General features: G+C 48.0%; 4 protein-coding genes across 4 annotated transcripts; 1 reads left to right on the top strand and 3 right to left on the bottom strand.

Annotated features, from left to right (window-relative positions):
* Nucleotides 1-44: 44 nt before the first annotated feature.
* LOC112884688 (coatomer subunit zeta-1) lies at nt 45-2,636 on the bottom strand. Its single transcript, XM_025950167.1, has 6 exons — nt 2,478-2,636; nt 2,047-2,206; nt 1,220-1,367; nt 1,040-1,117; nt 387-468; nt 45-302 (listed from the first exon to the last, which is right to left on the bottom strand). Exons 1-6 carry the CDS (start codon nt 2,478-2,480, stop codon nt 243-245), a joined length of 531 nt encoding a protein of 176 aa, XP_025805952.1. The 5' UTR covers nt 2,481-2,636; the 3' UTR covers nt 45-242.
* Nucleotides 2,637-4,580: 1,944 nt separating this feature from the next.
* Nucleotides 4,581-5,344, top strand: LOC112884687 (zinc finger protein ZAT12-like). The gene has a single exon (XM_025950165.1). It carries the CDS (start codon nt 4,718-4,720, stop codon nt 5,267-5,269), a length of 552 nt encoding a protein of 183 aa, XP_025805950.1. The 5' UTR covers nt 4,581-4,717; the 3' UTR covers nt 5,270-5,344.
* Nucleotides 5,345-5,721: 377 nt separating this feature from the next.
* LOC112884686 (ras-related protein RABE1c-like) lies at nt 5,722-8,815 on the bottom strand. The gene is made up of 9 exons (XM_025950164.1): nt 8,659-8,815; nt 8,449-8,566; nt 7,119-7,191; nt 6,901-7,001; nt 6,747-6,812; nt 6,559-6,656; nt 6,366-6,428; nt 6,199-6,291; nt 5,722-6,122 (listed from the first exon to the last, which is right to left on the bottom strand). Exons 2-9 carry the CDS (start codon nt 8,519-8,521, stop codon nt 6,042-6,044), a joined length of 648 nt encoding a protein of 215 aa, XP_025805949.1. The 5' UTR covers nt 8,522-8,566; nt 8,659-8,815; the 3' UTR covers nt 5,722-6,041.
* A 2,554-nt stretch (nt 8,816-11,369) lies between these two features.
* On the bottom strand, nt 11,370-12,900 carry LOC112886288. Its single transcript, XM_025952145.1, has one exon. It carries the CDS (start codon nt 12,863-12,865, stop codon nt 11,726-11,728), a length of 1,140 nt encoding a protein of 379 aa, XP_025807930.1. The 5' UTR covers nt 12,866-12,900; the 3' UTR covers nt 11,370-11,725.
* Between the last annotated feature and the right edge of the window lie 9,372 nt (nt 12,901-22,272).

The following is a 22,272-nucleotide window of genomic DNA, read 5'->3' as shown; positions in this document are numbered from 1 at the left end:
TTCAGTTGTCAAACAGCAAAAGGTTAAGCAAAACGACCAGGAACTGAACCAACCATAATTGGAACAATCACGTTACACAAACTTCGAAGGCTTACAAAACTGAACGGGCAGAGAATGTTGCCATTTTACACATCAATAGACTTCAGAAAATTTCATTCTCAAATGCTAAAAGAATATATTATATCCTTAAACATAGCTATATGATGATACACCATCTTCACCCCCAAATAGAAAGCACAGCATCACATGAGAAGAGACTTGGCAAAGTGCTCTCTTGCTTGCGTTAGGGCATTGACTAAAGTCTGCACGAAAAAGTGATAGATGGTAAGCTAAAAGCAACCAGTTTACTTCAGTTCAAAATTAAAGTGGATGCAGCTGCAGCCTACCTGCTCGGCAGATGAAGCACTCTCCAATCCATGACCTGTCACCTTCTCAGCTATCTCTCTCCCTTCTGTTTCAAGAACAATCCTGTGCAGCCATACAAGAACATTAAGTATAGTGATGGAGCATATAATACAGGCTGATTACAGTTTGCTCTGTTATCCATATCACTGAGCTTGACACCAATTAGGGATTCACTTTCAAATTACAGACAGTATTGGGGTTATCTAAGTCACATTGAGGTAGAGCACAAAGGTGTGGTAGACTGGTAGCTGCTGTCAAGAACTCAAAACCTAACTCCTTAAAATCAAATATACACAATTCATTATGTTGATACTCAGTTTTGTTCCATTTCAAAACAAACAATGGGGAGAAGATGTGTGTATTTCACAAAAAGCCATTGTTTCACGTATCAAATTGTGCCACCCACTAGAGGCATGGTTGGGGTGCATAACACCAGGCTACTAAACCTTTTATCCAGTGAATGCAACCATTTATAAAATTGAGGCCTAATAGAATTATATTGCCATGGCTCCACTCCAAAAATGAAACATAGGGGAGATGACATTCAGGTGATTTCAGAGCAATGGAATGATAATAAATGTACACAATACAAGGAACAAAAGAATAGAACCCTAATATCATGTAAAGGCTTTACCCTCCATCAACAATTTCATCGAGGCATAATAGGATCAGGTCCAGATTCTCGAGTGCTGTTCTTTTGTCGACCATGTTTCTGAAACCACCAAAATTGGAGACACATCCATATGCAATCAGCATAAAATGTAACAGAACAAACAGTGGTTGAAAAGATAAACTTTAATAGAGAGAGAACAACTTGAGAAGTCGGTCAACAGCATCAGAGAAACCCTGAAGAACTGATGCTAAAATAAGCTCATTCTCCTCTTCTCCTCCAGTAACAAAAAAGTGCAGGTCTTGGATGAACTTATATACCACAATATGACCGTCAAACATTACAATCTCAGCTGTTAAAGAGGAACAAATACAGATATTAAATACTTGAAGAAGCAGACAGAAAATTTCAGGCAGTCACATCTACATGTTTAAGGAGAAATTAAAGCCAGTCAGATGTAGAGTTAGCCCAAGCTCATGTTCAGATTGATTCTGTGAGTGGGATCTGTATAAAATCAGCGCTCCTACTGAGGTTAATCGAAGATACAAGGGAGAACATGAAAAAAAAAATACAGATGAGTAATATTATTCTTTGTGATTTGGTAGGTATGCTGTGTGAAAGAAGCAATTGATAATATGATTGACAATAAAATGGCATAGCCACCACTGGCTAATGCGTAATAATTTGCCGAGGAAAATAATCTGAAAACAAGAATGGTGCATTTTAACATTGGAGAAGCGGCTCTACCCCCTCTCGGATGTACAGCACATCCCCATGAATGCAGAAAGTCATATTCCATTGTAGTAATTAACTATGGGTCTATGGCAATTGGTGATCAGTCCATCACAAATATATTAAGCCTTACCAGCATCGGAACATATGGAACGGATTCTAACAGTTACACACATCAGATTCACGAGTTCAATATGAGATTTATGATTTCATTACGAGATAATAACAAGCGCATGCTTTGGAACTACAAGCTAACACAGTAACACCTCCCGTATAAGAAAGATTCAGATGCAAATTACCTTCCGTTCCAGCATTCGCTTTCTGGGTTTTCGCGAAGACCGACTTCTCGAAGGCCAGCTTCGCGGAGAGCGTGGGCCAGTCATCGCTGTAGTACTTCACGGCGACGCGCTTCCCCTCGGAGTCCAGCAAGAGGATGTTCTTCACCGACGGGCAGGTCTCCTGCACCAACAAAGGCCCAATCCTATTACCACAACGACCAACAAATCGAGGCCACCACCACCATCCGCAGATCCCACCGCGCTTGCAGCAAACTGAGAAGGAATAACCCAATATGGTGGCACGAGAGAGGACAGAACGAGGTAGTACGTCACAGGGGCCGGATCTCGGAGGGACGGATCGGGGCAGATCAAGGGACCGGCAGCGCCGCAAGCGCGCGCGGTGGAGCGAGAGAGAGCGGAGAAGGGCGAGGGCGGGGGATGGGGTCGCCTACCATGGCGAGAGGCTGACGAGCTCGCGGCGGGCGCCAGGGGAGGCAGCAGAGGGGACGGTGGTCGGGGTAGCCGGCGGTAGCGCAGCGCGGACCGGGAAGACGCTGTTCAGAGAGACTAGGAGGCTAGTGGTGGAACTAGAAGGCTTGGTTGTTGGGCTTGCGGGTCCGGCCCAAATTGCCTCTCGTGGTGTCAGGATGGGCTGACGTGCAGTTTGGGCCTCATTTCGATGATTCCACACTGCCACCACCTGGCAGCGACCGCGCAGTAGCCGGGTCAGGAAAAAGAGAGCGTCGCGCGGCTGCCGCTGGTTGACCGGCGGCGGCCTACGTGGCTGGCGCGTGGTCGCCGGCCTGCCGGATCTCGTTCGCACGGCGCGCCGGCCCGCCTGATCGTGGCATCGAGCGATGAGCCGGCGTCGCGCAGTTTCAGTTCATTCGGGTTCAGAACTGAAAGCCAGCCGGGTCCCAAGTGCTCCTCCTGACTTTTGCGATCGGCCTGCCTCCACGGTGGATATACATCGCATATATTACAAAATCCGGATCCATCGCCTGAAGCCGCATCAACAGCCAATTCGACCTTTTGCGACCCAACTTCAGCCCTGAAGCTTTCTTCCACCTCCATCTCGTCGTTGGCTTCTTCTCTATGGCTCCGCACTGCCACCGCCGCCGCACTAGGGTTAGGTTCAGGGTTTAGGGCTTCGGATTTCGGGCTGCCGGGGGCTGGTTTCTCCGGTGAGCTGCGGGTACGGAGGGAAGGTCTTGGACGGTGGTGGACCAGCGGTGGCAACGAGTTGTGGACGGGACGGCGAGGCGGCGAGGCGCCGCCAGCCGCGGGTGGTGGAGGACCCTCGGTGCGCGGTGGAGGCGGCGGGGGCGTCATGGCGAGGTCGATGGAGGTGGGCGGTGGAGGCGCATCCCGTGGTGGCGGGAGCCGGATTAGGGCGGCGGTCGGTGGCGGAGGCGAATCTGGCAGCGGGAGCCACCGGAGACAGAGCTGGAGGGCGGCGCGGAGGCGTCACAGCGAGGTCCGGCGGAGGTGGGCGGTGGAGGCGTATCTGGTGGCAGCGAGAGCTGGATTAGGACGGCGGTGGGTGGCGGAGGCGAATCCAGCAGCGGGAGCTGGAGATAGAGCTGGAGGGCGGCACAAGGGCGGAGGAGTGTGGCGGTCGGAGAGGAGGAAAAAGAAGCACTCGTGGGTCATTATAGGCTGTCTTCAGGCGATGGATTCATCACGAAGTGATGGATAGCCTTTAGCCTCACCCGCCTGCCTCGGCGATGGGGTTGGTAACTTGGCACGACTGGACCCTGGTCAGAACTCAGAACTCAGAATCAGCGATTCAGCATGGATCCGTTTCAAGCAGCTGAACGTGACGTGCTGGATCGTGCCGTCCGATCTGTGCGAGCGAGTACGCGCCTAGAACCTGCCTGGTTCAAAGAAGTGTGCGCAATAAAATTTGCTCGCGTCACCTCTCGATTGGTCAGGGTTGAAATCACAGTGGTTGGTGGACATTGTTACATAACATCGGTGTCCCCTGCTGGACAATTGGTCAAACACTATGCTTAGCCGTCCAGACTGGGGCCTTTTAACCACACCAACCCGGTACGAGTCAGTAGATCGTGCAGATAGAAGTTGTTTCTGACGCGTGCTGAATGTGAGCTCTGACTTTCCGAGACATGGATTCAGGTCAGGGTCCGGCAAAGCGAGCCACTCCGGCAAGTCCAGTTTCAACCACCAACCCGAACCTGGGTGTGAAACGCTGAGCCACTCCGGCAGTGCGCCCAGTTCAACCACCTGACGCCGAGCTACCACGACCGCGGCTCGCTCTCGGTCCAGACGTCGCGCCCGCCGCGCCGCGCGGACGCGAAACCTCGGCGATCCGACGGCTGCCGACGCCCGCCCGCACTCCAGCTCGCAACAACCCGGCCGCCGTTACGCCATTTTTTTCCCGATGAAGCTTTAATTGGGGCAGCTTGGGGCACTGAGGCTGGCTACGTGCCGTTTCTTGTTACCGAGCCCAATTAATCCCTTCAAACACCAGCGTAGAAAAAGCGTACCGACATCTAGATTTCTAGAAACTTTTTACACTCGCTAGTCGAATTCCTACTACTAGAGCTGAGGTAAAGCTAGTCGGGCGTCGCGCTATATATAGCCGTGGACGCCGCAGGCCTCCTGGACACCGTTGCACTTGCGCCATCGATCGAGTAGCTCGGATCGGAGCGGCAAGCAAGCTAGGAGATCGATGGAGACCAGCGTGGACACGGCCGGCGTCCTCGTTCTCCTCTCGCAGCAGCGGCGGCACGGCACCGGCGGCGCGAGGACGGCGGGGCTCGCCACCCGCGGGCGCGTGTTCGAGTGCAAGACGTGCGGCCGGCGGTTCCCGACGTTCCAGGCGCTGGGCGGCCACCGCGCCAGCCACAGGCGCCCCAGGCCCTACCACGGCGCGCCGGGGCCGCGCCGGGCGACGCTGGAGGCGCATGACGAGTGCGCGGCGGCGGCGGCCGGGCCCAGGGTGCACGGCTGCCCCGTCTGCGGGCTCGAGTTCGCGGTCGGGCAGGCGCTGGGGGGCCACATGCGGCGGCACCGGACCACGGCGGCTGCCGGGACCCTCCGTTCCGGGGACGCGACGTCGGTGGAAGGTGAAGACGTTGGCACCGGCTGCGCCGCCGGTGGCATCTGCTTGGACTTGAACCTGGCGCCGTCCGAGAACTGCGCCAAGTGCCGCAAGAACGCTGGGCTTGGCGACATGGTGCAAGGCGTGCAGAAAACTTTGATACTGGACAGCCCTCTTTGAGAAGCAGCCATCAAATGTATAAGTTGTGTTTGTTTCCATTCTTTCCCGTATAGTTCAAAAAGTATATTGGTCTTATTTTCTACCGGGCCTTCTTCATCAACAGAATTATACTGCACAGTAACATCCCTTGGTATAAAGAGCACTCCTATTTTCAAAGATGCGCATGAAATCTGAGATTGAACCATTTTAATCTTTGAGAAACGCCAAATCTATGAATTCATTAATTATATTATACTATATAAATTCGGTAATCATTACAATAATATTTGAAATCACTCTCAGATGTTATCAATTTTATAGCCATGGACAATTTGACATTAACGGTCAAAATATGTCGATGGTGATCATATTATGTCAAACCACATTTTATAAAAGGAGGAAGCACACCTGACAGCAACAAAAGAACAGCAAGTCTGTTTTCCCAAGAAAACAGATTGCAAGGCAAAATACAATGCCACAATGCACGCCAGAGCATCACGTTATTCCATGCATTGATCGATAAAATGCAAACCCAACGACATGGATTTCATTCATTACACACTGTGGGGAGGGGAGAGTTTTTTTCAAAGGACCGAAATCCAGAGTGCAATAGCTCCCAGCAGTAGCAATAGCTACGTCAACAGCAAGAGGTGATTTGCTTCAAAGAATGGAAGCAAACACGAGTACAACCACATCAGTATATCATAAGTGGCTTCTTCAAATTCTTCCTATAACAGCCAAGCGGGAAATAAATAACGTCAAATAACCAATGATCATGGACACCGCACATCGCTTATGAACCGCAGCAAGCAGATCCCTGACCAGCTGCTTGCTCGGTACCCTGGTCTGGCTTGTTAATCTTGATTGCCTTCTCCTACAGTGCAAGGATATATTGCTCAGATCATTGGTTGAGATAAAATTCCAAATGTAAATGGTGCAACCATCTGTACCTCAGGCTTAGAATCAGTCTCCGCAAGCCTCTGCTTGATGTCACGTGCAATCGAGAAAAACACTTGCTCGACGTTAAGGTTTGTCTTGGCACTCTGCAAAACACAGAACGCTACTGTCAGACTAGGACGACTGTCACTGAAAAGGTCCGATTCAGGCAGAAACTTACAGTTTCGAAGAACTTGATCCCGTACTCATCAGCAAGCGCTTGTCCTTTTGCAGTAGGTACAGCCTGATGCAACAGTTACAGTAAACTTAAGCATGATAACTAGTGATTTCAAACAAAGGACACTGGGTGAAATCGGTCAACATTATAGAACATTACAACAATTAAAGGGAAAGATGACTTCAGGGATCTCTACCCTTTTGCTCTCATCCATATCTGCCTTATTGCCGACCAATATTTTGTTGACATTATCAGAGGCATGTTGCTCAATGTTCCGAATCCAGTTTCGGATGTCTGTATGTTAGGTAAAACAATTGTCAACAAATGGTTAAAATTGTTCAAAATGGAAGCATTAGGGAATAGAGTGTGTTGTTAAGAGCGTACTGTTAAAAGAGGACTCGTCAGTGACATCATAAACCAACAGGATGCCCATAGCTCCTCGATAGTATGCTGAGATAAAATAAAGTTTACTGGATCAAAATGTTTATCATATAATTTCAAGGAAGTAGACCATCGGAAATGAAATAAAACATTATACCAGTGGTAATGGTACGGAAGCGTTCTTGGCCTGCTGTATCCCAAATCTGTAGCTTGATGCGCTTGCCATCCAACTCTATTGTTCTTATCTTAAAATCAATACTGCACAAAACAAGCATTGAAATCAGTGTGGAGTACATAACAAATACCACAATCCCTTTGGACGTGGGAAGACATGATGAGCAGTTAAACAGTCTTCATGACACCGAAGAGACTTACCCAATTGTGGTAATAAAGCTTGTAGTGAAGGAACCATCGGAGAACCGCAATAGGAGGCAACTCTTGCCAACACCTAGAAACAAGTAACAGAGGGCTTGTCAGGCAATTGACACAATGGAAAACTTAACAAATGAACATGAACGTAGCTACACATTAACTTTTCAGTCAAAAACAAAACTTCGTATGGTCACTGTCCAAAACTATACATATTATAACGACATAGCTACTAGAGCAAGATTCAGACATTAGCATAATACCAAGGTTATGCCAGAAACTAATGGACTTCAAGCAAATACCAGAAATGCTCCAAATCAATGCATAGAACACACAGACACCCTTGTGTAGCAAGAACGACTTAGATGATCATCAGTAACGCTGTATTAGGTAAAGAGTGAAATATGGTTAAAATGAATCACGTAGGGAACACAGCAATTTACCTAGTTTTGTTGAGGCATATTTTGTGGTTAAGTTTTTTAAAGAAAAATTGTAATGTTTTACCAGTGCCGATAAATTAGTTTCACTGCTCCAACTAATATCCAACAGCTGCCATTTTCACAAGTTATCCATACCCCACAAACAAGCAATTCTCTCTATCCACTTACACAGCAAATTCAATTGTTTCATGGTTTTAATAAAAGACAGAACATCAACTATGAATGATTTTTTTCATCATCTAAAGCACCTATATTGAACATATTCTTTTCTAGTCTGTCTGCTCAATGTAAGAATGGGTAAAAGAAACAATTGCTTAACCAGGAAGTATCAGCTCAACACGTCAACCTTTGAACTGGTCTACCAACTTAATCTGCTGAGCAAGGAACTTTGAAAACACATTTCCACAAATCGGACTGTTTCCAGTGTGCATATTCCTTGAACCAAACAATTACAATTGAATGTTCGTCAATGAAGGGAAAAAAACTCACAGCAATTTCACAACTGAGTGTTCATCCAAAGAAGAAAACAAAAAAAAACATAGCAAGGCACAAACCATCCTTCCCTTCACAGCCCCCTAATTTCGCAGATCAAACTAACGCAGCAAAGCGGCTACTAGATGAACGAACGGTAAGTTAGGCAGAAAGCAGGAACCAGCAAGCAACATCTACTCCGCTCTCTACTACGAAGTAGAAACTGAACACGGATCATTCGCACGAATACGGCTACAGGCAGCAGGAGCGGGATCCACATGACGTGTAAGCCAAGCCCAACCCCCGATCCCCCGAACGCGCGCGCGCGTACAGACAAACACATCCAGAGAGAGAGAGAGAGAGAGAGAGAGAGAGAGAGAGAGAGAGAGAGAGAGAGAGAGAGAGAGAGATCTAGTGGCACCCACCGCTATCCCCAATGAGGAGCAGCTTAATAAGGTAGTCGTAGTCGGCCCGGGCCCTCGCCGGCGGCGCCGCCATGCCGCTCCTCCTCCTCCGGTGCCCGGGGCGCGCAAACCCCCCGACCTGCACGCAGAGGGCGGACGAGGAACCCGCGGCGTGAGCGACCCCGTGGGGATGGCGGCGGCGGACGGCGGGGGGCGGATCGGCGGGCTCACCTGCGGGCACGGGGCGCGGGGATCGAGGAGCGGGCGGCGCCGGATCTGGGGGCTGCGCAGACGGAGGGTGGGGAAGCGAGACGGGGGAAAAAATTCGTGGGGGGTTAAAACCAATCGGTGGTGGTTTGATTCGGCCGGAGGGCGGGCGCGTGAGCGAGCGTGTGATATGATGGGGTCAGGCGGGTCACTTGGATTGGAAGACACAAGGGCTGGCCGGCTGGGTGACTTGCGGCGGTTTGCGACCCGAGGCGAGCAGCCACCGACCGGTGAGCTTAAGCCTGACACCGGGTGGTATCCTGCGCTAATGGCGATGCAAGATCGTTGCCAATTTTTTCAGTGTGAGGGGAGGGAGACCGTTCCAGTTTTCAATTGAGAAATTGTACTGGATGGTGGATATATATGCTCCTTGTAGAATATCATCAGCCTAGGGATTATGTGGGAGATTGCTGGTTTCTATGGTAGACATTGCATACGAATCGTTTGGCGTGTACGGTTTTATGTTGTAGTTTTAAAAAATTAGTTTTACAAAAGATGGTGTCGATTTTGAACCAGAGGTACAAGTTGGTGCTTATTTTGAACCAGAGGTACAAGTATTTAGCATTTCAAACTCGACTACGTGGGCAATCAATGAAGTTTTTTTTCCCCAAGAACCCAACAATCACCAAGTGTACCTAGCAGTTGCCCTATGCGGTGGACTGGTGGTACAAGACTAAAGTGGTAGCAACATTTGCGTGAAAGAAAGGGATAAACGGAAAGCAGATCGGTGGTGTGCTTCTTCGAGTCTTCAGGTTTCAACTCCACAAATGCCATCCGTGTGGTCACGCAGCCTCCATGCCGCCCTCCCTGCTCCCTTTGGAAACTGCACTCGTCAGTGGCTTCTCGGTGCAGTTACAGCACGCGAAAGAGGATGGCCGGAGCCGGACGGTGCAAGCAATGGTGGGAGAAAGGGTTGGCTTGATGGCATTTTCAAGCGTGCTAATGCCACCATCAGGATTCTAAACCGCGCTGATGCCGTAGCTGGTAACTCCAAAAGCCTCAAATCGCTAACCAATCACGTGCAGGCTCCGGACAGTGCGCGCGAGAAGCGATCGCAGCAAAATGCCTAAACGGTGGGTGGTGTCCAGCCAGGACCAGCACTTTTTCTTGCAACCATGATTTGCCAGGGCAGCTCTAATTGCATTGCATCCAATGCTCCGTTTCTGTTTTTATATGTTATCTGCGGAGCAAAATGACAGAAGTGCCAGACTCTTTCAGATGGCAGTACTCTACTAGCAAATTCCGTAGATATTAGCATTACTTAAGCTCAAGTCGCCATCGCTGGCAAAATGCAGAACTGATTAGCATACGCTAACGGCTTAAGATTGTGAAAAGCGGTATGCTTTTTTATATATTTTAAGAGGCTCTTAGTAGATTCTAAGATTAATAAAGTTACCATAAGCATCATGTCATTGTTGTCAGGAACGTCAGCGTCACTAAAAGGATCATTAGCCAAAAATTCAAGCACCGGGATGGATCTAGACTCGGGCCAGAATAGTACCAGCTAATGTAATCTGCCGTAGTTAGCTTGATATTTGAGTGCTGCCATTTTTGGTCCGAGAGCAGAGAGCTAGCTTATTGCTAGTGTTCCGGTTACTTCTGGTGGAGGAGGTGAACGCCGGCCTGTGTCGCTGTCTCAACTCTCGAGCAAGTCCAACCAAGCGTGATTGGTCACCTGCTCTATTTCTCATCTGGCCAGGAGTTACGCAGGCCAGCTCAAACTAAGATTATGTAGTATTTTGTGGGTTTATTTGGTTGGTTGTATATCTTGTCTTGACTCGCATAAGATTTTATTTGAATGACTATTGCTCCCAGGGCTGCACCGTTGTAGCTAGACTGAGGCTAAAACTTAGCCAGCCGAGGACTGTGCAGCCTGCACAATCGGAGACGAATCTTATTTGTGTTTCCCACTATGCAGATTGTATTGGGCTATTTGCACAACCGAAGAATGACTAACGAATCTATTCAGACTATCAAACATCCAAACCTGCACTGTACAATAAATTCTTATGCAGCCTACAAATCAGAGCCTAAGTTTATGGGGCACGTGCGCTATAATAGGAGAGTGGTCGATGGTTATATGGGCTTGCTGTGCGCAAGAATTGGGCCATCTGCCTTGGCAAAGCCCACAAATCCATCCCTTCCGCAGCGACTTGCCGCAGGCTGTGTGCGTAACCAAGGCTGAAACGATGAAGTTCGTCAAAGTTGTCCGCAGCGATGGCGCCTGGTCCTAGTTTCACCATTGCTGTCTGGACCTTGACGCATGGTGGCGACGGTGACATATGGAGTGGCGGAGTGGTGTGGCAATCGAAGCTCATGAGCTCTGTGGGGCCATGGCGCTAGACGATCAGCTTCCGCGCATTGTGCCGCAGTTCCCTCTGGGGAGTATGGACTTGTGTTGAGGGAGAGGCGCTCAAATGAAACTGATGCAAAAACATGGGTCGTCAGTTGAGCTTGAGCCCCTGAACCATTCCTTCTTTTTTGGGGCGAGGATCGAGGGCCTTGAACTATTCGATGCCATGCAAATAATCACTTGGACGAAATGGTTTTGCCACTGCGGTTATCACTTGGTCGATGATGTGGCCTTAGTTTATCAAAGAGATATTAAATGATGGATCATGATTGTCAAATTTGGGTAAAAAAAATTGAAATTACTAGTTGAATCTTCAAGTTACTTCTCTCAAATCCTGTTTATTCAACATAAACAAAAAACAAAAATTTCAAAATCACACAAAATTTAATATTTTGAGTCTAAGATTTCAAACGAGACAATATAGGATATCCATACCCAAGATGCCTTCACGGACTTATTAGCACATACGAGTTTGAACTAAAGCAAGCTGTCTCGATCCGCTATTTCGAATCGATTTGCAAAAATTATTGTTTCACGTACAATTCTTACTTACTCCGAGTTTCTTCGAATAAAACACGAGCATGCTGATCTTCATTTGTTCCGAGAGGCACCAAGAAGAGACTCACCTTTTGTTACTTATTACTTCTTCCCACTTGTTGTGAAGCATTTTGCGATCCATCAGTGCAGACTGCAGCAGCTAGGCATCAACCACGAAGAGCATTGTCCGTCTCCAGGGCTCCAGAGCTTCACCAGGCTTCCAAAGCTGAGGCTTTCCGTCGTGTGGTTGGCGAAGTCGAGCACGGCGACGGAGTACATCCGCCCGTATCGATCCAAAGTGTAGTCGCAGTCGTCGTCGACAGCATGGTACGAGCTCGCTACATACACGCAGTTCCTCCTCAGCCCGTTGTGGTCATTGGCCTCCACGCAGAAGGCGCGGAGGTTGTCCACGAACACGGCGCGGTCGCCGATGATGCCCGCGACCTCCGACCAGCTCGGGCTCCGGCCGCCAGTCACCGCGCGGGGGTCGGCACGGAAGGCCTTGCAGAAACTCGGCCAGCCGCTGCACCACGGGTGATGGAGCTTCGATCGGACGAGGAGGATGACCTCGTCCGGGCACACCACGAGGTTGGCCTCAATTTCCTTCCGCTCCCACCCGGGCACCTCCAGCGTGGGGGCCTCGATCACGGCCACCACGGCCAAGGTTTCGGCGTCCACGACGGTCGCGCTGCAGGTTTTCCTGTCGAATAGGTAAAGCGCGCCGTCGCAGGCGGTGACGCTGGTGACTGCGGCGGAAGGGCAGCCGACGCTCCTCCACGATCCGTCGCCGGGGCGGCAGAAGAACGCGCCTTTGCCCGGGGAGACCACGACGCCGTGCGGGGACCGATCCCACGACAGGCCATCGAGGGTCACCCTCCGTCCGCCCTTGCCACCGAACGAGGAGGGCAGGCGGGGCAGCTGTTCCGAGACGCCGGTGAAGTGGTACACCAGAGTGGCCTTCAAGCCGCCGTCACCGGCGACGACGGTCAGGATCCAGCCGTGGTGGGAGGCGAAGACGAAGGAGTGGCCGCCGCGCGCCTCTGGCAGGGGGGCCTCCCGGAGGCGGTCGTCGGCGAGGGACCAGACGAGGCGTTCCGCGCTGGTGTCGTAGGACATCATCGGTATCAGAAGCAGAGGGACGCGGAGGCGCGCGGCGTGCGCCGCGGATCCCGACCGCCATGGCCGGCACACCGAGCGGAAGCGCGCGAGGTCAGCGAGCTCGGTGCCGAGCCTGTCGGCGACTGCCGCGACGAGATCGGCCGGCAGATCGGACCAGTCCATCTTGTGTGCCCCTCCGTGCCGGCGAAGGCAGGAGATGCAAGGCAATGGGGAAAGATGCGGTTGACTTGCTTTGGCAGCGGCGGAATCAGAAAATGAAGGGGCCAGGGTGAAGTAACCCCATCAAATAAATCAGAGTTTATTATATACTACAGTGCCAGTGTCTGGATTAGTAGCTGGCACAATACATAACACAAATGGTACATAGTCGTATAACACACTAATGATATTCACGACACCTCATCAAGATAATAACGACGACTAAAGCAGCGATGATCGTTAACACAAGGGCATTTATTTGGTCTTCACTCTCAGACATACTAACTAGACGCTACGACTCGACCACAACTCCATATTGAACTCCACATGCTCGAGTTGGGTGCGGACGCGAACTACTCGCAGTCTTCAGGCACGTAATCCGGATCAGCGGCTAAAAACATCAACAATAAAAGAGTGAGTACAAGGTACTCAGCAAGTCCCACCTTGCCAGGGAGGGAGATATATAGAGCAATTAATTAATGCAATGATCAAATAAATATGCTCAAAGGTGAATGATCTCGAAACTGTAATGCAAATTATCAGGATATACCCATGCAACAACAATAACTATATATGCAAACAAATCTTATCCAGAAGCATATCTCATCTCCAAGAATCTCACTCTAGGTGTGATGTCCACACCGTAACCTGTCCTATACCGAGGACACGGCTATTTGAATGGATTTTCAGACTCTGCAGAGCTTGTACACTTTACCCACAAGCCGGAACCGCTCAGCACGGCCCGAACATAGGCGACACCCAGCCATGGCCTATCCCGGATGGATAAACCCGTCCAGCACCATCATTATATCCAGACCACTATCGGTCTCAAATATAAATCAACTCAATGTCAGGACGGTCACCGAAATAGCCAGTGGGATTAGCCTATGCCCTGCCCATACAGGATCGAGTGGTTGTACGAACAAAGGTTAGGTGAGATGGCACCACAACCACAAATCCTTAATCACAAAACTCGCCTACCCAAGTCTATCACCACGATAGCGCTTGAGCGTAAGCCTACACCAACGGTAGTACTTACACGGCCTTGTCCATAAATCATTATCACTTCTCAAACATAGACAAGTATTTAACCATGCATCCAATAACAAGGAATAATAAATATTAAATGCAGACTCATATCAAGGCATTCAAAATCACAATATGCAAATCAAGGCAGTCAATGAGGTTCACAACGGCAATGCATTCAACTATGCAATGATCACCTATCCAGGCTCTACTATAAGCAATCATTCATAGGATCAATATGATCAAAGGGTCTGTGAGACTTGCCTTCGTCCTCGCTAACGTTCTCAACACCCATCACATGGTCGTTCTGCTCGACGGGATCTTCCTCGGGTACAGCCTCTTTATCGCATCAAATAATCACACAGACAATCAAGCTCAGCACACAATCATCATTATAAAATAGCACTTGAATTTATATTAATTTAGGAAGAAGAATTGGGTGATTCGGAGCTCGGATGGGTGAGATATGAAATTTACAGTGTGGCTGTGTATTAATTTCGGAAATGAAAAACGAGTTCGGAGATCAGCGGGAATGGCTACCTTGTTACTGCGAGTTGGAGAAAGCTCAGTGATTCTTGGGAGAGGGTCGATTGGTTTTTCAGTGTTTGGCGAGAGATCGCAAACCAGCGCCGCTGTCTTTTTATAAACGGGATAAGACGGTTCGGCACAGTGCGAGGAGATAAGGTTGCGCTGCAGCGAGCGTACGACGACGCGTACCGTGCGCGAACTATTCTCTTTGGTTACTCTGTGTTGAATGCTGCAGGGATAGTTCGAGAGAGAGGGCTGGTTACTTGTGCCTCTGCAGCTCGCCATTTCACATCAAGGCATAGTAGTCAACTTGCACCACACATGCATGTCATGTCTCATTTCTCTCCATTCCTTATCACGTTTCATCTCTCTCTCTCTATCTCACATCTCATCGCTCTTTCTTTTCTTTCTCTTCTCTCTCCCACGCCTCATCTCTTCCTCCTCTCTTTCTAGCTGAGAGGCAGGCAGATGGCAGCGCGCGGTCAGGGAAACGGCTGACACAGAATGGCGGTGGCGAGGGAAGGGGCGAGCTCTTTCAAGAAGGTGCTGGCGCTGCGAGACGCTAGAGCTGTACGGAGTTCTATCCGCGCGTATGGAGTTTTGCGTCTGGTGCATGAATGAATATAGTCTGCGTATTTGTCATTAATTTATGAAGTCTAGAGAGCCAATATATTGTACAGCTCGATTTAATGTTTAATTTATTTTATTATTATTATTTTTTTATTTACTAATCTTTTCTAGTTAAATACTTGGATAGTTATTAATTAAGCTAATTCTAAGGTAATTGCGGAATTGAAAATTCAGGATGTGACAGACCTACCCCACTTAGATTGAATCTCGTCCTCGAGATTCGGTGTGATCCTTGAACAGATAGGGAAACTCCTCCTTAAGCGCATCTTCTCTTTCCCATGTTGCTTCTGCCTCGGAATGCCGGCTCCATTGAACCTTACACATGTTAATGGTCCTCGTCCGGGTTCTTCTGGCCATGGTGTCCAAGATCTTAATGGGTACTTCTTGATATCTCAGATCATCTTGTAGGTCCAAAGTGTCAGGTACTACTTGCTCTTGTGGCACACGTAGACACTTTCTTAATTAGGAGACATGGAAGACGTAATGCACGTCGGACAGTTGCTCTGGTAGCTTCAGCTTATAGGCTACGGCACCTATCTTCTTTGTGATGGGGTATGGGCCAATGTACCGCGGGGCTAACTTTCCGTGCACGTGGAATCTTTGTGTCCCGCGAATTGGTGAAACCTTGAGATACACATGATCTCCTACTTCAAATTTTAGCTCTCGTCTTTTCTTGTCAGCATAGCTTTTCTGGCGTGACTGAGCTATTTTTAAATTCTCTCACACCTCCGCTATCTTTTCTTCTGCAGCTTTGATAAAGTCAGGGCTTTCGACAATACGATCCCCAACTTCTGACCACATTAGCGGCGTGCGGCACTTCCTTCCATAAAGCACCTCGAAAGGGCCTTCTTTAGACTAGTTTGATATCCATTGTTATAGGAGAACTCTGCAAAGGCCAAACTATCTTCCCAGTTCTCGCCATAAGTAAGGACACATGCCCTTAGCATATCCTCTAATACTTGATTAACCCTCTCAGTCTGTCCATCTGTTTGAGGGTGATATGCTGAGCTAAAATCCAATTTGGTTCCAAGTGCCTTGTGTAAACTTTTCCAGAACTTGGATATGAATTGTGCTCCTCGGTCAGACACTATCCTTTTTGGAATTCCACGTAGCCTTAGAATGTTGTTGACATACAACCTTACCAATTTGTCCCCGCCATATGAGGTACGCATAGGTATGAAGTGCGCGACCTTAGTAAGGCAGTCAACAATTACCCATATGGAGTCATTACCTCTTGGGGTCCTTGGGAGTCCATTAATAAAATCCATACTTATTTCCTCCCACTTCCATTCAGGTACAGGTAATGGCTGAAGTAATCCACTAGATTTCTGGTGCTCGGCCATAACCCGCTGGCATACATCACATTGTGCCACGAATCTGGCTATGTCACCTTTCATTCCTCTCCACCAATACTTTTCTCTAATATCCACGTACATCTTAGTGGCTCCCGGGTGGATAGAGTAGGCAGAGTTATGAGCTTCATCCATGATGGTGTTCCTATAATGACCTTGCTCTGGCACAGATAACCTCTTCTTAAACCATAAGGTTCCATATTGGTCCACTCTGAAGTCTGTGGCTTTATTTTCTCCAGTTTGGTTCTTAATCTTCATCAACTCTCCGTCATCCTTTTGGGCTTCCTTAATTTGGTCATCTAGGACTGGGTGGATACTAAGGTTGTAATTGAGGGATTGGGGCACAATGGTCAGGTTTAGCTTCTTCATTTCTTCACTCAACTCCGGCTTTCGGGTCACCAGGTGGTGGCAATAAGCTTTTCTGCTTAAGACATCGGCCACTACATTGGCTTTACCAGGATGGTAATGGATCTCCAAGTTATAATCCTTGATCAACTCCAACCATCTTCTTTGTCTCAGATTCAAGTCTGATTGGGTGAAGATATATTTAAGACTCTTGTAGTCCGTATAAATCTCACACTTGTTCCCAATTAAATAATGTCTCCAAATCTTAAGAGCATGGACCACGGCTGCTAATTCTAAGTCATGGGTTGGGTAATTTTGCTCATGGGTCTTCAACTGCCTAGAGGCATAGGCTACTACTCTTCCTTCTTGCATAAGCACACAGCCTAAGCCTTGTCTAGAGGCATCACAATATATGGTGAAGTCTTTGCGAATATCTGGTAGGACTAACACCGGGGTGGTAGTTAGCCTCCTCTTCAACTCACAAAAACTTATTTCACATGCACCGGTCCATTCGAATTTCCTGTCCTTCTGGAGTAGCTTTGTCATTGGTCTGGCTATCTTAGAAAATCCTTCAATAAATCTTCGGTAATAGCCAGCTAGTCCAAGAAAACTCCAAATTTCTGTGACAGTAGTTGGCCTCTTCCAATTTGCCACTGCTGTCACTTTCTCAGGATCCACGGCCACTCCTTCAGCGGTCAGGTTGTGTCCTAGGAAGCTTACTTTCTGTAGCCAAAATTCACATTTACTGAACTTGGCATACAGTTGATGATCCCTTAACTTCCCAAGGACAATCCTTAAGTGTTGACCATGCTCTTCTGCACTTTGAAAATAGACATATGTCATCGATGAAGACAACGACAAATTTATCTAGTTTTTCCATAAACACCTTGTTCATGAGGTTCATGAAGTAGGCCGGAGCATTGGTTAGTCCAAACGACATTACTGTGAACTTGTATTGTCCATAACGGGTCACAAAAGCTGTTTTAGGCACGTCCTCAGTCCTAATCCTTAGCTGATAATACCCCGACCTCAGATCTATTTTTGAGAAATACTTGGCTCCCTTTAGTTGATCAAATAGATCATCGATTCTTGGCAGTGGGTACTTATTCTTTATGGTTACTTCATTCAGGGCTCGGTAGTCCACACAAATTCTCTTGCTTCCATCCTGCTTTGCTACAAAAAGGACTGGTGCTCCCCACGGTGACGAGCTAGGTCTTATGTATCCTTTCTGCTCAAGCTCAATGAGTTGATTCTTAAGTTCTGCCAACTCAGTGGCTGCCATCCTATAGGGTCTCTTGGAAATAGGTGCGGTCCCAGGGACCATGTCTATTACAAACTCAATTTCTCATTTGGGTGGCATTCCAGGCAACTCTTCAGGGAACAGATCAAGGTACTCCTTTACTATGGGGACATCTTCAGGGTTTTCAACTTTTAGGTTGTGGACAAAGGAGTCAGATAGGCTTGGTCTGATGTGACAAGTGATAGTTTTTCCTTGGTGGTTTGTGACAGTAACAGTTCTTTCCGCACAGGCGATGTTCCCTCGGTGTTTGGATAGCCAGTCCATTCCAAGGATTACATCTATTCCGTGGGAATTTAGGACCACTAGGTTGGTGAGGAATACTACCCCACTTAGATTAATAGGAATGTTGATCACTCCTAAGTGGCATGGGATGTGGCCTCCAGGGGGTTTAGTTATTAATGGCTTTTTCAAGGCTACGGTGGGTATATCATGGGTTTCCAGGAAATACGACGAAATAAAAGAGTGGGAGGCTCCGGAATCAAAAAGTACCGTAGCTAGGAAGGATTGGACTAGGAACTCACCGAGTATTACTATTGGTGCATCCTCGGCTTCCTCAGTATACACATGTTTCACCTTGGCTTTTCCAAAGGATGGTTGTGTCTTGTCAGTGGTCCCACGAGTGATCCCAGTCATTGGCTTTGGTCCATTCACAGAATTGGAGAAGACCGATGGGGTTGCTTTCTTGTAAGGGCAATTGGCAATGAAGTGTCCAACCTCTCTGCAATTGAAACAAGCCTTCGGATTGGTCACTTGACTTCCTCCCGTCTACTGCTTCTGGAAAGATCCTTGGGTTTTTGCGGGAGAAGTGGGTGGCTTGTAAGTGGATGGTTGGTAGGTCTTGGTGGGGGCTTGATAAGAATTTTTACTATAGTTCTTCTGTCCAGAGAAGGTAGGTTGCTGCACCTTCAAAGTCTTCTCTTGGGAATAAGCCTTCTTTGCCTCAAATTTTCTTTTCTTGTCCCTCATTTCATCCTACTTGTTGTTTGCAGTGGTGATGGCCTTATTCACCATGGTGCTAAAATAAGGATAGACAGAAGCTTCAATATAAGTCCTCAGCTCAGGGTCAAGGCCACGAAGGAAAGCATCTTACTTCTTCTCTTCGGTGTCCACCTCGTACGGGACATAACGGGATAACTCTGTGAACTTATGCAAGTACTCTGTCACTGATAAGTTCCTCTGCTGAAGGCTCATGAATTCCTACCTTTTTAACTTCATCACACTAATAGGGACGTGATGCTCCCTAAATAGTTTAAAAAAATCATCCCAGAGCATGGTGCGTGCTTCAGGATTAATTTCCTTATAACTCTGCCACCATGCTAGTGCGGGCCCAGTCAGCTGTTGAACGGCTAAGAGCATCTTATTTCTGTCGTCAGCATGGATAACCTCCAATTTCATCTCGATTTCCCTTAGCCAATCATCAGCTTCAATGGGATTGTCAGATCCTCCAAACTTTGGTGGATAAGTCTGTGGAAGTCCACAATCCTGTGGGTATATGATGAAAGGGCATGATGACCATTTCCATTTTCATTACCATTTCTGTTGGTGTTCTGGGTCAGGATGGCATTGGCTAGCAGCTCCAGGATGCAGTTTTGGCGGTCCAGAATGGTGGCTAAGTCAACAGCCGGGGGTGGTGGTAACTCTGGATTGTTTTTCTCTACGTGGTCCTCCTGATCACTCGCCTAGAGTGCTCGGCTAGGAGTGGGTTTAGGGTAGAGAAAGCTCCCCTTGCTCCTGCAGCTCGACGGACTTCACTCTCGGCCCTTTGAGCCAAGTTCACCATCTGCTAACCAGGAGGGGATAGGAGGTTAGACTCTTGTATGAAATGTTACTGTTATTGTTTACTTAATAATAATTTTTTATTGTTTTATTATTATTATTATTTATGTATATGTTTTAATATTCCTGCTATACTGCAGGCTAATTATTAAGCAGTCAATCACACACCAACAAACAGGCACAAACGAGGACACCCAAGCAATACATTCATTTAAACCAAGCAGGGCAATAGTCTACTACAACACAAGATACAATACTTGGCATAAAGTCGGCCGGGACGAACTTTAATGCTATGACACCTAAGGGTCTTCATCTTCAGGCTTGGCACGGTCACCAAGGTCTTCCTTCTGGGTGGTTCCCTCACCACGAGGCGATGTCGGTGGAGTGGGTGGCACAGGCTCGCATATTCTTTTAGGAGAGCTGGGCTTGTGAAACAGTGGGATTCCCTCCAGAATTGGTGGGTCAGCATTCTCGGGATGGGGTTCCTTTCTTTTAGCACGCTCCACTAAATATACACCTCTGAGAAGCTTGCTGTGGCGGTCGGCCTGCTCCATCAGCTCTTCTTCCAAGGTGATAATACGGCTTTCGGCGTGCGCGACGCGTGCTTCGGCTTTAGCCAGCTCCACTCGGAACTTGCGCCAACGGGCTTCTGCGGCTTCTGCGCGTGCGGTGAGGCACTTTACTTGTAAAATCTGCCGATCGCACATGTCGTCCAGGGCAAATAAATACCCAGACATGGCTACGAAAGTAGGGTCATTCTCTTGGGATCCTAAGTTCTCCAAGGTTCGGACTCTGGCTTCCCATGCTGGTCGGTTGCGGTCCAAGGGTGGGTAATACTTCATGGCAGTGGGTCCCAGATGCCATTCATACATCTGGCAAAGATACTTCAAGGCTTTGCGGGCAACAAGCTGGTAGGTGTCGGTCAAGCGAGTTCCTGTAGCAGTAACGCACCAAGGCTTCATTTCCAAGAACTTGTCACTGGTGCCAATATGGACCGTGACTTCACAGTACTCCGTGCCTTGCTCCATGTACTCTTGACCTACGTACTCCGGGCGACCCGGGATACCAAGTCAGACAGTGGTGGCATAGAGCACCTTGGGAAAACCTTCTTCATGGATGCAGTAGGTGGTGGTCCAGTCATTTGTCATCTGACTAACAAAATAAATAAGGGTCAGGATTTTCAAACAAATCCTATTTCTACGCGATTCCTACGATTTCTAATTTTTCTATGGGGTTTCTTGACCTAAGACCAATGTCCTAGGGTCTCCTACACCCTACGGTTCGCGTCCTACAGCCAAGTACGGCTCTGATACCACTTGAAGTACCCCAATCAAATAAATCGGAGTTTATTATGTAGTACAGTGCTAGTCTCTGGATCAGTAGCTGGCACAATACATAACACAAGTGGTACATAGTCGTATAACACACTAATGACATTCACAACACCTCATCAAGATGATAACAACGACTAAAGCAGCGATGATCGTTAACACGAGGGCATTTATTTGGTCTTCACTCTCAGACATACTAACTAGACGCTACGACTCGACCACAACTCCACATTGAACTCCACAGGCTTGACTTGGGTGCGGACGCGAACTACTCGCAGTCTTCAGGCACGTAATCCGGATCGGCGGCTAAAAACATCAACAATAAAAGAGTGAGTACAAGGTACTCAGCAAGTCCCACCTTGCCAGGGAGGGAGATATATAGAGCAATTAATTAATGCAATGATCAAATAAATATGCTCAAAGGTGAATGATCTCGAAACTGTAATGCAAATTATCAGGATATACCCATGCAACAACAATAACTATATATGCAAACAAATCTTATCCAGAAGCATATCTCATCTCCAAGAATCTCACTCTAGGTGTGATGTTGAAGCGTCCCCCCATCAGGGAAGACTTAAAAGTGTTGATTTATCAGTCCCAGGAGGCTGATAACACTTTTATTACATCAGATGGTACATCACCGTACAACTCTACGCGGTAATGGGCAGTGAAGCGCCACTATCGCGAGGATTACAACCAGAACCCACACAACTACACTAGCGACGAACAAAGGATCATCAGAGTCTTGCGCCATGCGGAATCCAACGGTGGCCTCAACCACAGGCAAGACTGGGTGCAGGACGAAACCCTACTCGTTGTCTTCGGGGATGTAGTCTGGGTCTTCCACTGTAAAAGTAAGAGAGGGGTGAGTACAAACGTACTCAGCAAGTCCAATCACACCCACGGAGGGGGTAATACAGGAATTAATGCAAAGGGCAATCCAAGGATACGGTTAGGGTTTATTTGCGGAAAACTCAGTTATATGCAAGGGTTCATTTTGAAAACACTTTCAAAATAAGTTTTCCAATACCAAGGAGCACACGATATTGATCCACACAGGATCCAAGTTTTAAACTGCTA

The sequence above is a fragment of the Panicum hallii genome, chromosome 3 (genome assembly GCF_002211085.1).
Source record: "Panicum hallii strain FIL2 chromosome 3, PHallii_v3.1, whole genome shotgun sequence".
NCBI classification, from domain to species: domain Eukaryota; kingdom Viridiplantae; phylum Streptophyta; class Magnoliopsida; order Poales; family Poaceae; genus Panicum; species Panicum hallii.
The sequence above is the reverse complement of the archived record's forward strand: the minus strand, read 5'-3'. Positions and strand labels throughout refer to the sequence as shown.